The 14,330-nt window shown below is 42.2% G+C and overlaps 1 protein-coding gene across 1 annotated transcript in view; it reads left to right on the forward strand.

The window, feature by feature from the left end:
• The first annotated feature begins 982 nt into the window (after positions 1-982).
• KCNU1 (potassium calcium-activated channel subfamily U member 1) overlaps positions 983-14,330 on the forward strand; it is a 178,393-nt gene continuing 165,045 nt past the window's right edge. The window contains exons 1-4 of the mRNA XM_060251612.1: positions 983-1,287; positions 1,783-2,480; positions 2,647-2,784; positions 4,438-4,610. Coding sequence (XP_060107595.1) covers positions 983-1,287; positions 1,783-2,480; positions 2,647-2,784; positions 4,438-4,610 — 1,314 coding nt within the window. The remainder of the gene's footprint in view (positions 1,288-1,782; positions 2,481-2,646; positions 2,785-4,437; positions 4,611-14,330) is intronic.

Below are 14,330 nucleotides of genomic sequence, written 5' to 3' on the forward strand. Positions count from 1 at the left end.
ACAAACAGGGTGATAATTACCAATCGTAGTCTTCAGGGAAGGCTCCAATGGCGACAAAAGAGGACGGGGGAAATAGGACCCTCAACTGATCAGGAATCGGGGGTGGGTCTAGACAGCGGAGATAGGGTACTGCTAGATGCACACTTGTGGGGAGTTGGGTCACAGGTTATATAGACTACCCTGGACCCTCAGGGGATGGAAGGTACAGGGGTGGAAAAAGGGGAGGCTCTGCAGTGACCATAAGGGCTGGACATCTGCAGTAGCCAATAGCAAGTTAATTGGTGGCCCCTAATTGGATGCCCATAACTGACCAATGAACAAGCTTGGGTCTTGGTTATCTTATTGGACCTCCAAGTAACAATGGACCAAAGTGGGGATGCTCCAAGATGACCGTTAGGGAGAAGAATGGGGGAAATCACTGGGTGGAGGGCTGCTTAGGACTATTAAATTTATCTTAAAAAGGTGACAATAGATGGCCAAATTGCTACCTAAGGTAACACCCGGTTTACACAAAGGAACTTGGCTCTGGCTGAAGATGGTCTTCCTCTTCTTCAGTGTTCTTCTTGACACCAGTCTTTGTCCTTAGTTCCGTTGGACAAAGGCTTAGTCATTCCAGCAGGGTCCACGCCTAAGCTTGATAGCCTCATGGATGGGTGACATCTGTTGAGTATGTGAGCCTCCAGCTTCGCTGAAATGGAGTCTTGGCACTGCTGGAAGATAGCTGGTGTTAGCCTCCCAACGTGGATTCTATGGTCAAGGCTGAAAACCGCATGGCCTGAATAGCTCCTAGCGGCGCACTTTCTTCCGCTCCAATGATAGAGATGGTGTTCACTCAAAGTGACTGGAAACGGGGGCGGAGCTTGGCTGCAGTGGTGGCAGCACACGCTTTAAGAGAGCTCCGTCCGAAACCTCATTATTCCTTTATGTTTAGATAATTACGAATTGTTTGAGAATTTATCTGGCCTTGAGAATTTATCCGGTAATGTCCTTGCTGGGTTCCAGAAACAAACATCTCCTCGCAGGCATGAGTAAACGGACTAAACGCCAGCGAACGAGCCCAACAGCTGCTGGGGAGTCGGTGCCAAAGAAAACACGCAGCCACAAAGCTTCAAAACAGCTACTGTTAACTGCCTGTCCACTCCGGCCAACAAAAGTAAGTAAGACCCCGGAATTAACTTCTGAAAGGACTGTGGCTGTTGAGGAGGGGTGCCTTAAAGCTTGTCTCCCCGGGGAGAAGTATACGACGCCATCTTCCCCCAGCGTCTCGGGAGAGGCAGCGAACGCCAGGTCAGTGCGAAATGTTGCAACTTGCACTGACACTCTGGAAATGGCCAGTTTCCTAGAGCTTAAGGACTTGTTTTGTAAGCAATGTGTGCTGGTCTCGAAAACCTTGACAATGATGTTTAATAGGCAACAACAAACAACCAGACAATTGGAAGCTCTGTGCGCCCATATGCAGTCACTATCAGCTAGAGACAAGCGTCCCAGCGGGGAGGGGCCCCCCGGTATAACTACGGAAACAACAAGGAAGACTGAGAGAAAGATTCAACCATGCAAGATTTTTCTCTCTATTTTTCAAAACAGACTGAATCATGGCAGGTGGCATAGTAGATACTGGGCTCAATCATCTTTATCAAGCTTGTTGCGATGTTCCTTTCATGAGGTGGACCTTCTGGAAGTCACAAGACTAAGTGCCCCCCCTCGCTGGTTAAATATAATGCTATCTTTTCGCGAGGATGTGATTCCAGGCATGCTACTCAAGTCTCTCCCTCTCTTGCAAAGTTTTGGGATAAGATGCAGGAGAGTTTACTTTGAACCTCCAATAATCTCCTTTACTCAAACTCGGAAGATCAAGCATGCTAGTAAACCTGAAACCCCTTCCTGTAAACCTGAGTGCCCAGACATGCAGCTTCTAGACCCGGCATTTGAGTTGCAACTACGGGACTCCTTTGTGGATTTATCTCTGACAGACCAGGGGGTTGTAATTTCAAATCTAAAGGAGCTAGTGAAGGACTTTGAGAAGCTGCAAGGAAACTCAGGTGGTGCTCTGGTGCAGGCTCTTGATCCATCTTACCCTACAGAACCGGACTCTTTGCTGTCTAGCAATTTCTCTAAAATAATACAGCAAGCCTGCCTGGGTCAATTTGAACAAACTGAACAAAAGACATTCTTGGACCAAGCAAAGTCATTGGAATGCAACTCTGCCTGTAGTTTTCCGCTGGCTATCTGGAAAGAAACTCCCACGAACTCTGATGTGCTGGAAGGTGAGGCAATTAATCAGACATCCGTCTCTAAGGTCACTCACTCAGATCAGCTGTGCCTAATGGATGTCGAAGAGCCATCGGTGATATCCTCGCTGTTAACCCCTACACAGCCTTCCAACCAAGAGCTGATTGTGCTCACAGGAGAGATAGAGCCAAATGTGATTACAGAGTTTCCAGTGGATGCTGACCACAGTGCAGGGCCATCCTCCACTCCAGGTATTGAGGTTTCCTCTCTCACTGCTAAGGAAGATGACCAATGTGCAACGCATGGATCTGGCAACACTTTGGAAGTGATGGGGGGCACTGAGGAAAAAGACCTTTAACAGCAATGGAGAAGCTCCCCAACCTTCTCCCTTAAACCTTCTGTGCTGGAACATTGCAGGCTGGCACTCAAAGAGGGAACACAGTGATTTCCTGGACTTTATCTCTTCTTTTGATGTTATCTGCCTGCAAGAAAGTTGGTGTGCTTATAAACCGTTTGTTGATGGGTATGCCTCCTATACATTGCCGGCTTCAGAAAGTAAAAGAATGGGACGTAGGAAGGGGGGCCTAATCACGCTTATATCAAACGCCCTTAACTGCTGCTCAGAACAGTTAGCTTCCTTTGGGGAATATGCGTTAACTTTAAAACTAAGTACCAACACTGAATCATTATTGCTGGTAAACGTGTATTTACCCCCACGTTCCCTGAAGCAGGAGGTAGAAATCCTAATGAAGTGTTTTCATGAGTATTTGGATGTGCTGCACGAAACCTATATGGCAGACTACACAATTGTTGCAGGGGATTTTAATGCAAGGCTAGGGCTCTCAGACGAGCATTTGTTCAGTGCAGCCGGATTGGCTCCAGTGGATTGGCCAGTCATATACCCCCTTAGCGACAGGATATCTAAAGACAGTAAGTGGAACCTTAGAGGTCTAAGGTTGGCTCAGATATGCCAAAGGTTAAATTTAAACATCTTAAACGGAGCCTGGAATGACCAACCAGCAGAGCTAACATACTGGGGATCCCGCAGCCCCTCTTTAATTGATTATTTTTTAGTATCAAACTCACTGGCCGAGCTAATTAAGGACTTTAGTGTCCCCATTAGATCAGAAAGTGACCATCTCCCTCTAAAACTGGAATTAAACCTTGGTTCCACTGTCAAACGACTAACAATAAGCCCCTGTTCATCGGAGCTTTTAGACAGCAATGGAAGGAGTATTCCATGGTCACAGCAAGTGTGTGTTAAAATGAAGCATATTTTGGAATCCAAGGAAATGGTTGAGTTGCAGCAGGAAATGCTAGAGGCAGATTCTGATAAAGTGAATGGTTACAACAAGCTAGTTAAAATCTTGAAACCCAATTTGATTCAAGAAGCAAAATTCCACCTAGGGTCTGGATTCCGAGGCCACCCAAACGAATGGTATGACTTGGATTGTAGAACTCTCAGGAAATCCCTCAATGACTTGTTTTTGAAGTTAAAATTGTCCGATAATTGGCTAATTAGAGCTAAATATAAGTTAGTAAAAAGACAATACAAGCTCTTGATTAAACAAAAGAAAAGAGCTTATATCAAAGAAAATTGGCTAAAATTATATACGGCTGCCAAAAATAAAAATCCGTCCTGTTTTTGGAACGAATTAAACCGGTTACAACGGAAAGGTCCCTATTGTCCTAAGAATTTTATTAGCCCTAAAGAGTGGGAGATCCACTTTAGTAAGCTATATAATGCCGGGCTAGACTCCAAAGTTTCCCCTCCATTACAGCTAGAGTTAACAGACTGCCCTAAGTGGGAACCGGTTACCTGTTTAGAAATTGAACTGCTGATAAAGCAGATTAGAAGTGGGAAAGCCCCAGGGTCGGATGGTGTCCGGATAGAACTGATAAAATCATACCAGGACTGGTGGACGCCTGTTCTAGCTTCCCTATTTACCTTTATAGACGAAACAGGTAAATTGCCAGAGGAATGGAGCAAGGCCATAGTGTCTCCTATATATAAGAAAGGCGGGAGAGAGAAGCCTGAAAATTATAGGCCAATCAGCCTTTTAAATATTATGGGAAAACTATATGCCTTGCACCTACGGGAGAAATTAACAACTTGGATGGAAGAAAATCACATCCTGGCAAATGTACAAGCAGCCTTTAGAAGTAATCGTTCTCACTTGAACAACGTGCTAATACTGAAATTCCTAGTCGATAAGCAGGCTGCAGTAAAGGGTTCTCGTTTATATGCAGCGTTTATAGATTTTAAAGCAGCCTTTGATTCTGTTCCAAGGGACAAGCTGTGGCGCCAACTGTACAGTACATCAATTGACCGTAGACTTTTATTCCTCATGATGAAACTGTACGAAAATTCTAGTATGCAGGTAAAATGCACACCTCAAGGTCATCTGACACATCCAATTCAAACAAGTAAAGGTGTCAAACAAGGTTGTATACTAGCCCCGCAACTTTTTAATTTATATATTAATAGCATTGTAGGGTATTTTACTGACCCCGGTCTGCATCCCCCTAAGATCGGGAAGATTGCTGTGCCCATCTTGATGTATGCAGACGACGTGTTACTACTGTCAAGAACCCAAGTCGGTTTACGCAGGTCGCTTAAGATGCTTTCCCTCTTTTGTCTGGACACAGATCTAGTCGTTAACAGGGACAAGTCTAAAATTATAGTCTTCACCAAAAGATTTAGAGAAATGAATTGGCGTTTTAATGATGAAAAACTGAAACAAGTTAAAACATACAAATATCTGGGGGTTGTTTTTCATCACACAGGATCTTACCAAGGGCACATTGAAAACGTACACTGTAACGCCCAACGCACGGCGCTCGCTCTGCAGGAGTTTTACACCTCCAAGGGCGCTTATAACGCCTTAGCGGCGATTAAGGTTTATAACGCTAAGGTTATACCCCAATTAATGTACGGAGCTGAGATTTTCCTGTATAACAAAATAACCAAATTGGAGATGGTTCAATCGAAGTTTGTACGATGTATCCTTCAGGTGCCAAAATATGCCTCATCTATTGCAAACAGGCTGGAAACGGGGCTTCCAAGCCTCTCCACAGTAATGTGGAATAGAGGTTTGAGTCTCCTTTTAAGAGTGCTGGCCAATCCGGATGACATTGTACACCAAATCTTCTACGACTCATTTGTCAGCAATTGGTTGAGGAAATTAAATTCCAAATTAGAGGAATGTGATCTGAATATTGATTCCCTAGCCCCCATGTTCAAGAACGGGGCAAAAGAAATTATCAGAGACCGATTACTGGAATTGGAGTTAAAACAATCTCTGGCCAAAGTTGGGGGGATGTATATCCCAACCTTTTTTACAAGTGACCTTAAATGTGCCAGGTATCTAGAAAAGATACAGCCAATTAAGATCAGGCGGATGCTGTCCTTGGCACGCCTGAACATTCTGGACACAGCAGTACTGAGGGGCCGTTTCCACAAGATCCCGTTAGAAGACAGGATCTGTCCGTGCGGCCTGGAGGAGGTCGATACGGTTTCCCACCTTATTCTGAACTGTCTTTTCCATACAGAGGCAAGGTACAGACTTTTGCGGAACCATCTAATGCTAGCTGAATCTTTAAATCAGGCCCAAACCATTTACTTCCTCTTAGGGGATGGGAGTGATCAACTTTCTTTGGATCTTGCTAAGTTTCTATATGTTACCGACCTCGACAGGAAGAAATTTAATGCTGTCTGTATTTGAAAGAAGATGCTTTTAGTTAAGTGTTGCCTACGTCAGCTAATTTTATTACCACTTTGATGGATGTACAAGTTTTATATTGTTACGTTATATTTCAACTTGGTGTTGTGTTGTACTGTTATTGATGAGTTGTGTTGTTGCTGTCGATTGGCCTAGAGCCGCAATAAACTGACTGACTGACTGACTGACTGACTGACTGGAAACCATCCGTTCTTCTTGCTAGCGCTCCTCAGAAAACACGGAGCATTGCCTTAGCGTTATGGCTGTTAGTACTCATAAGTACCTTCCAGTCTGGCAGCCAAACCCACGTTCTCCTAGCAGATGTGTGTGAGTTCAGTCTCCAGGCACCCTGGCAACCAGGGGGATGTCTACGATGTTCTGAATTTTAGGGGTATTTTCTTACACACCTACTGTTCAATGGACAACGTGGGGAGGAAGAGGGAAAACCCTCAGAAAGGTTCAGGAGCTGCGCTTCTGTGAGCTCCTGCTGAATTCAAGGCCTGGTATTAGTCCTTCTTACCACACTGTTTTGCAGGCTCATTAGATGAAGGAGTGTTTCTCTGATCATATTGTCATAAGAATAGCTACATGAATAAGTAGTCTTTTAAAGGGGGTGTTGCACATCTGTAAAATTGTGAAACACTGACCTGGTGCAATAGTTGCACAGTGTAACAACATACCAATGCATTTAAAAAGCATTTTCAATTGAAAACTGTCAGTGTAATAATGTATTCATTTATTTTATTTCATGAGATTTCTATCCAGTCCATACTGCCAATAATTATAGCAAAAAAAGAATGAAGCCTTTAAAACTGAAAAATGAAATTTAACACAAATTGAACATTCCTGGTTTGCTGAAAACTAAAGATTCACCCTTTCCCCCTTCTTCTTTTTCTAATTCCCACCCACCATGCAACCTTTCTTTACTTCAGCTCTCTTCAGTCTCCAGCTTGATGTATTATTTATTTACCTCCTTTACTTTTGTTCAGTATTCACAGGTAGGGACAGGTTAAGAATGAAATATATTGATGGCATAAAAAGATGTAAAATTATTTTTTTAATGGTGTGGAGGGGACAAGCAAAGGTACTAGCAAAGTTGAAAATTAGGGATGGACATGAACTAAAGTTCATGATGAATTTTGGCTGGTCCATGGTTTGCAAAGTCAAGCTCATGGAAGATCAACCGACACAAACTGTTTATGGAGGTTCATACAGGCTTGTGAGTAGAGGTATTTCCAGACAGACTATCTCCACTCAGTCAAAATGTTTACAATTTGGAGGGCATGTAGAGGAGCATCTGGGGAGGTCCCCTGCAACTTTGATGTTGCTAGCTTGCACGGATCCATTTTATACAGTCCTGAACCTGTGCCTGTCAAAATGACTGCTGGTGGTCATTTTGACAGGGACAGGTTCAGGAGGTTTAGGAGTGTATAGAACAAATCATGTGCAAGTTAAAGACACCAAACTCACAGGAGATTTCCAGCTGACTTTCCTCTATATGCCCTCCATGTTTGGTGGTCATTTCCCCAGAAAGCACTTTCTTGGGGGCACCTTCTTTGGGGGGCCATAACTCAGATCTCATAAATCCAATACTTATCAAATTTGTGAATTTGGTGTCTCTAGCATGCTGGGGGGGCAGGGGGAGAACTCTTCTACCACCTTATTAACTTCATTAATTGAACCAGTTGGTGAGGCAGCTGAAAGTTAATGATGGCCCATGATTCACAAACAGGGCACAACATAAACCACAAACCGAACTGCAGTTTTTCGATTCATTCTCATCCGCATTGAAAAGGCTAAGAACAAATACATATAAGAAATGAAAAAATGGTATATTTTCATATCCCTGGATAGAGCCACAGCCTCGGGGGAGACTGCCAAAGGTGCTTACTTGGGATTTGGTACCCACTGACAGATTGCTATTCTTCGCTTGCAGATGTGCAAATAAAGTAGATAGTGCAAACACAACTTAAGACACTACTATGCTAACCAATGGAGATAAGATCTGTTAGAACTTTCCCTAGTGCTTTCAAGAGTTTCCCAATGCTTCAGAAATTGGACAGTGCCTGCCACTGCTTTTTAGCCTTCATGATTCAAAGGCCAGAGATCAAGACAAACTCCTCTCCCTACCCTTGCAATAGCTGATTCAAGTTTACCACAGTTAGGGCAACAATTTTAAATTGTTGTGGGAACATCTGGAAGGGTTTGGACCTCAGTCAATGTTCCTCTCCTTTGAGAACAAGGAAACAAACAAAAAATCTTGATTTGTAGCCTTGTTTCTCTGTCTTTTCCAATGATTGTTCTTTATCTCCATTCCTCTTAAAGAAGCACCTATACCAAATTAGCAAGTGTAATGAAATGTATTTATATGAGGAAGAGAATAAATGCAGCCAGCTGTGCTTCCATATGGGGAAATGGCCAGAGGAATATTTTAGCTCAGTTTTCTTTCCCATTAGGACATCTTTTAAAGCATGATTACATTTACATAGACAATTGAATAAACTAATCATACCTTTAATGCATGGCTCAATTTATTACCCAGTTTCTTCCAGGAATATCAAATAGTAATTTATTTCTTCAAGTTAAGAACTCAAGAAGAGCACTTATTCTAAATTACTCTGGTCAGGACTGGTTCAGGTATATACATTTACTGAAGAAGCCTAGGCATCTAGTTAGCTTTCCTATAATCTCCTAGCAAGGGGGAGACCTCAAGATCATTGTTGATCCATTTTGAAGGTGGTGGTGGTGGAGGAGGAAAGTGCCATCAAGTTTCAGCCAACATACAGAAGCAAGAAGACAGGTGGTTTGCCATTGCCTACCTCTGCTTAAGGTAGCCCTGTGGTGTAGAGTGGTAAACTGCAGTACTGCAGTCCAAGTTCTGCTCACGACCTGAGTTACTTTACCTCTGCTTAGCAACCCTGTGTGTTCTTGGTGGTCTTCCATCCAAGTACTAACCAGGGCTGATGCTGCTTCATTTCCAAGTTCTGACATGATTGAGTAGCCTGGGCTGTTGAAGTCAGGGCTTGAATATAGTAGTCAAGTAAAACTATTACTGCAGAATCTTGTCTCTTTTTAATCTTTTTTATTAAACATATTTATTTACACTTTTAACATACACTAACTTGAAATAATATGATGCCATCCATTAATTTCACAAAGACAAATGAGAGTTACAGGCAAGGATAATATTCAATAAAGACTCCGCAGATCAAATTAGTTTACCATATTTGTACATTTCCAGAATCATCTTTCAACAACAGATTACTGTCACATGAAAAGAACTCATATTCTTGGCTAACTTCTTATAAATATCTTATAACTTCAATCAACATATAGAGTAATCTATATGTATATGCTTTTGTAAAGGGCTAAAAAAATACTGATAAGTTTTTCCTACATATGACTACTTGTTGAACTCCAACTGATACACCCCATCTTTGTATTATATCTTAATTTCTGTATTTAGTGGGATATATCTATATTGATTATACTACTTTTAATCGACTAAGTCATGTTAGTCTGTTACTATATTATTCTTTGTCCCTTCCAAGGTTACTCTACTGTTTCTGGCCTGCAGGAGAATTCTCCATGAATTTCAGTCAAGAAAAAAACCTGTTGCCTTGCATTTCTGGCTGTATCCATGACATACTGCTGAATCAGATTAATGGCCCATGTATTCCAGTATTCTGTTTCTCATGGTGGCCAATCAGATGCCTTTGAAATCTCACAATCAAGGCATGGAGACCAATGATTCTCTTGGTTGTGTTCACCAGCAGTTGGTACCAAGAAACCAACCTGATCATTTTTGTTCCTTTTTTTATTTCAAGTTTTATTTCAACTAATAACTATTGGTATTAGTTATACCAATAACTGTCCCTTACAATAAAGATATGAGATAACCAAACTTGGGTTAAACTAGTGCATTAAAATGGCTGTTCTGCATTCCCAGCTATAACTCTTCTGTGGGTGGATTGCAGCTCAGTAGCCCAGAATCTACAACCAGATGGGCAATTCTACCTCCGCTACAAACTTGCTATCCAAATGGTTATCCAGTGATAGTCATTAGCATTGTTTATCCTTCCATGCACATGATTTGTAATGAGAGGTGCCAAGGTGCATCCCCATCCCTCAACATGCCACACAAACAACTAAGTGTTTGGCTGAAGCTGCTCAGAACTAAGATGTTCTCTCCCCAACTCACCACAACACAGAATGAATGAAGGGCTGTGGCATCATATCCCTGCTGAGCTTCCTCCCTCCCCAGCTGCAAATACAGCTGAATAAGATTCTCTAATGTTATTCAGGGGTCAAATATGTCTGGCTGAATACTAACAAATCAGTATTCGGTGGTGTTCAGCAATATTAGGTTCCATTATACCTTATGGGCCATTGAAGTAAATGGAAAAAATAGTATACAATGACTTGTGCCTGGGGAAAGGGGGTTTGAGGTGGAAGATCCAAATTTGTCTGGCAGCTGCAGGAGCCTTTCCCCCCCCCCCCCGAATCCCCAAGTTTCAAAAAAAAAATGGCCCTTTCTCTCTATGGTGGGAAAAAAACAACCTGTGACTTGGAAGGGGCTGGGGGATTGAGGGAGAGGCACCAAACTTGCAGGGCTGCTTCTGGTGCCTCTCCTCCAGAGAATCCCAAAGTTCCAATACAATTGGAACATGGGGCTCGGTTCTGAGGGCACTCAAAAAGGGCCCTTTTCCTCTATGGTGGGAAAAAAAGAAATCAATCACTTTTCCCACTGTAATAACAGTGGGAAAAGTTACCCTGCGGAGCAAGGGGTTTGAGGAAGCAGCCCCAACATTGCAGGGCAGCTGTAGGGAATAATGGTGGGATAGGAGCATCCTCTTTGGGTGCCCCTAGAATTGGACCTCCTTGTCCAATCTTTTTGAAACTTGGGGGTTCTGTTGGGGAGAGACTCCTGCAGCCACCTTGCAAATTTGGAGCCTCTACCTCAACCCCCTTCCCCCCAGGTGCAATTTATTATTTCGCTATTGACATCAATGGCCCATAGGGTATAATGGGGCTGTATATTCGGGAATAGCCGAATTTTGTATTCAGGGATATTCAGCCTTTCTGAATATCTTGCCCCTGAATAATCCCATATCTGAATCTTACTGGATTTTTTTTGTACACCCCTAGTGGACAACCTAGCTGTGAGTAAGGTATTAGATAAGACTCTAGATGTACAGCCTCTCCAGCCCCCCCCCCCCCATCAGATCCAGAAGATCCTGTTACGTGCAAGAAACCAGTCTTCTACATATGCATCCCCAGCTAAATAGGAAATCATACACCCTTGTCCAAGATCCAAGGCTATGCATGAAGGAATCATGCTGACCAGGTACTCAAAAGGTAAGGACTGGGGGTTGCATCCCGACCCCTTTCTCCACCTTCCATATGAAACAGCTGATTGTCTTGATTCCAGCTATTTTAACAAAATTACATACCTATCCTGCTGGATCAAGGCTACCATCCCTAACCCACTGTTAACTATTGGTTAACTATCCATAATAATAATAATTGTTGCTAATAATTTGATATTTCTTAGTCAAAACTGGTGCCTTGCAGATAACTCAAGGGAAAAACATCTGCCACAATAGTCCATATCAATCTGTTAAAATTTCAGTAATGGATGACACTGAAGATCACTTTGTGCATTTTTTTTTTTTGGTAGCATAATATATTTTTTTCATTTCCAAACAAAATCCATGGTATAATGTTGTGGATTTCCAAATGGAAACCCAATGTGAAGAGGTGATTATTTGACTAAGAATGTAGCAAAGCTCCCATTTACTGCAAGCAGTCACTGATGTAACTTGAAACCTGCAGGTCTGAAGTTCTCTGCAGCACTGAGATGGGAAGCTAAATATCTGCAGAGCAAGCTTTACTCATCTTGTACTGTTTCATTTTTTCTCAGTCTTCTCTCTCCTTTCTCTTATATATTCATCCAGCTTGCTTTCTTGCAATAGCTTCTAACTAGTGACAAACAGATTTATCTTGTAGTAGTCCTTTGTTGTTCTAGAATTAATTTTGGAATGGGAATACACCCAGTTTGGCACAGTTTTTGTGCCTCCCCCCCTAGTTTGCATGGATTTTTCTGATGCACCCTGATAAAACACTGAAGGGGGAAAAAAAGCTATTGTGACATAAAGAAGATTGCATCAAGATTAGTTCTATATATGCACACTCCTGTACTCCAGGGGGAAAAAAATGCAAACAGTATCTTGATGCAATAGTATGTATGGCCACATCGAGGCTGTCTTCAATTATTTCTACAATATGCCGCATTGGTAATGTGGGGTGGCAAGATGTGTGTGAATTGAAGAACCTGCAAAAATGCAAAAAATGCAAGTGTAGATCACTGTGTATACAACACATGTCTAAGATGTACCAACTCAGCGTAGGGGAAGGAGCCTCATATAAGGAATGTTCTCCTACTATATCGTGCACATAGAAAAACTAGTGTCTCACAGGGGAAAAACTGGGCTAAAGCCTGTCTTTTCTGATGTTTCAGTGGAAAGAAAGCTAGACAGTGGAGGGAGTTATATGTGCATAGATTTTATTCAGACCTCAAACTGACATAAAGTTTGGGAGCATGGACAGCTCACACAATCCCTCTCTGCCCTTCTTCAGTCACTGAAATAATGTGAGCAAACTTGAAATCTACTGTTCAGTCTCTGGCATTTCCAGGCAAAACAATCAAGTAGTAGGTGATGTTAAAGTCTTCTGTTTGAGATCCTGGAAAGACACTAGCCCCATTCAGAAATTATATTGAATACATGTATAATCTATGTATAGCATACCATTGGTTTTTATCCAGGTATTGGTCCCTGGTTGCATTTGTAAAGTGAACACACATTGGCTCTTCATATGCACATACAAACATATGTGCACACATATGTACACACATTCATTGCAACATGTGAACAGATCCATTGCCAGTCGCAATCGTAGACAATATTGGCCATGTTTACAAATGTGAGAACCACCAGCCTTAGACTTTACAGAAAAACAATTTGCCCGTTCTTGGAGGCAGTCTTTGATTGGTTCACATGTTCTAGGACTGATCCTAACATTACAACTAATTTCCAGTACTACGCCACCATGGCTCCAACTATAATTTTGTCTTTGCTTTAGAATGTATGTGTGTGTGTGTGTGTGTTAAAATACTATCAAGCAGCATAGGGTGCTAGAAGAAAAAACAACAACACATGCTTGATTTTTAAGTGGGTGTGTAATCAAGAAGCAGGCAAACAGAAATGACATAGGAGTTTTGTAAGCAAGGCAGAAAATAATAGCAAAAAAGGGAAGCTGAGAATTCTTGCAATATTCCAAGGAAGTAAAACAGAGCGAGAAGATCAAAAGAGACAGGAAGAAGCAAACTATAAACCAACAGACGCACGCATACACACATATACACAAATCTGATCAAACACTTCATCCGAGTAGAATACCTTGTAGCTCCTACTCAGAGACAATAAATGTTATAGGCTTACAGTGAGGAGAAATGAGAAATGCTGATCCCGAGGGACCCCAAATGCACCTCTCCCAATGACAAGCAGTTAACGTTATGGATAGCATCTGCCCAAGCTTTTATCATGATTTAAATTTGTTTTCCATTCACTACACTGGATTGCAGGAGAATAATATTGAAATGTGTGTGAATCACCAGATAAAAATTTTTATTAGCATCTCCGTCGTGATCCTTGTGCAGAGAAGGAAGTTTATGAGTGAACAGGAGTGCAAGGCACTTTGTCATCTCTAATATTTCCTGCACCAAATGGAAGGTGTAATTGATTTTCTAATAAGAGAGAGAATTCTCCTTGGAAAGCATGATACTGCAGCTTTCGTCCCATGCCCAGATTCTGTAATCTACACTATATGGAACCATTCAAGTGCTTTATGGGAAATTACTTGCCAGCATGTTTGCTGGTGGTGTCCATAAGGGATGCAAGAACTTCAGAGGTCTCCTAATTGCTAAGGTAGTCAAGCAGTCCTGGCCTTTTTACACAGGAACATGATGTCCAAAATATTTTGTACTGGGGGTATAAAAGAGAAATTTGTGGCAGAATGTGATAGGCAAAGGGAGATGAAGTTTCTTTTCCTTTCCCTCTTCCTCTGCAAGTTCCTGTATCATATTTCAAGAGATGTTGGGCCCCATCAGTCGGTTTCCTCTGAGTCCCTCACCCAGTGGATCATTGAAACCCAGCAAATGATATGACCTCAGAGAACTAGGATCATATTACAAGATTTAAGCAAGGCAACCTCTCCTACAAGCTGGTGTGTGCTGCTCCCTCCTTCTTGGGACTCATAGCATCAGGCTCATTTCCAGGTATAGGGGGTCCTAGGCAAATAGTCCCTGGGGTCCCCATC

This window comes from Heteronotia binoei, chromosome 12 (assembly GCF_032191835.1).
Source record: "Heteronotia binoei isolate CCM8104 ecotype False Entrance Well chromosome 12, APGP_CSIRO_Hbin_v1, whole genome shotgun sequence".
Taxonomy (NCBI): Eukaryota; Metazoa; Chordata; class Lepidosauria; order Squamata; family Gekkonidae; genus Heteronotia; species Heteronotia binoei.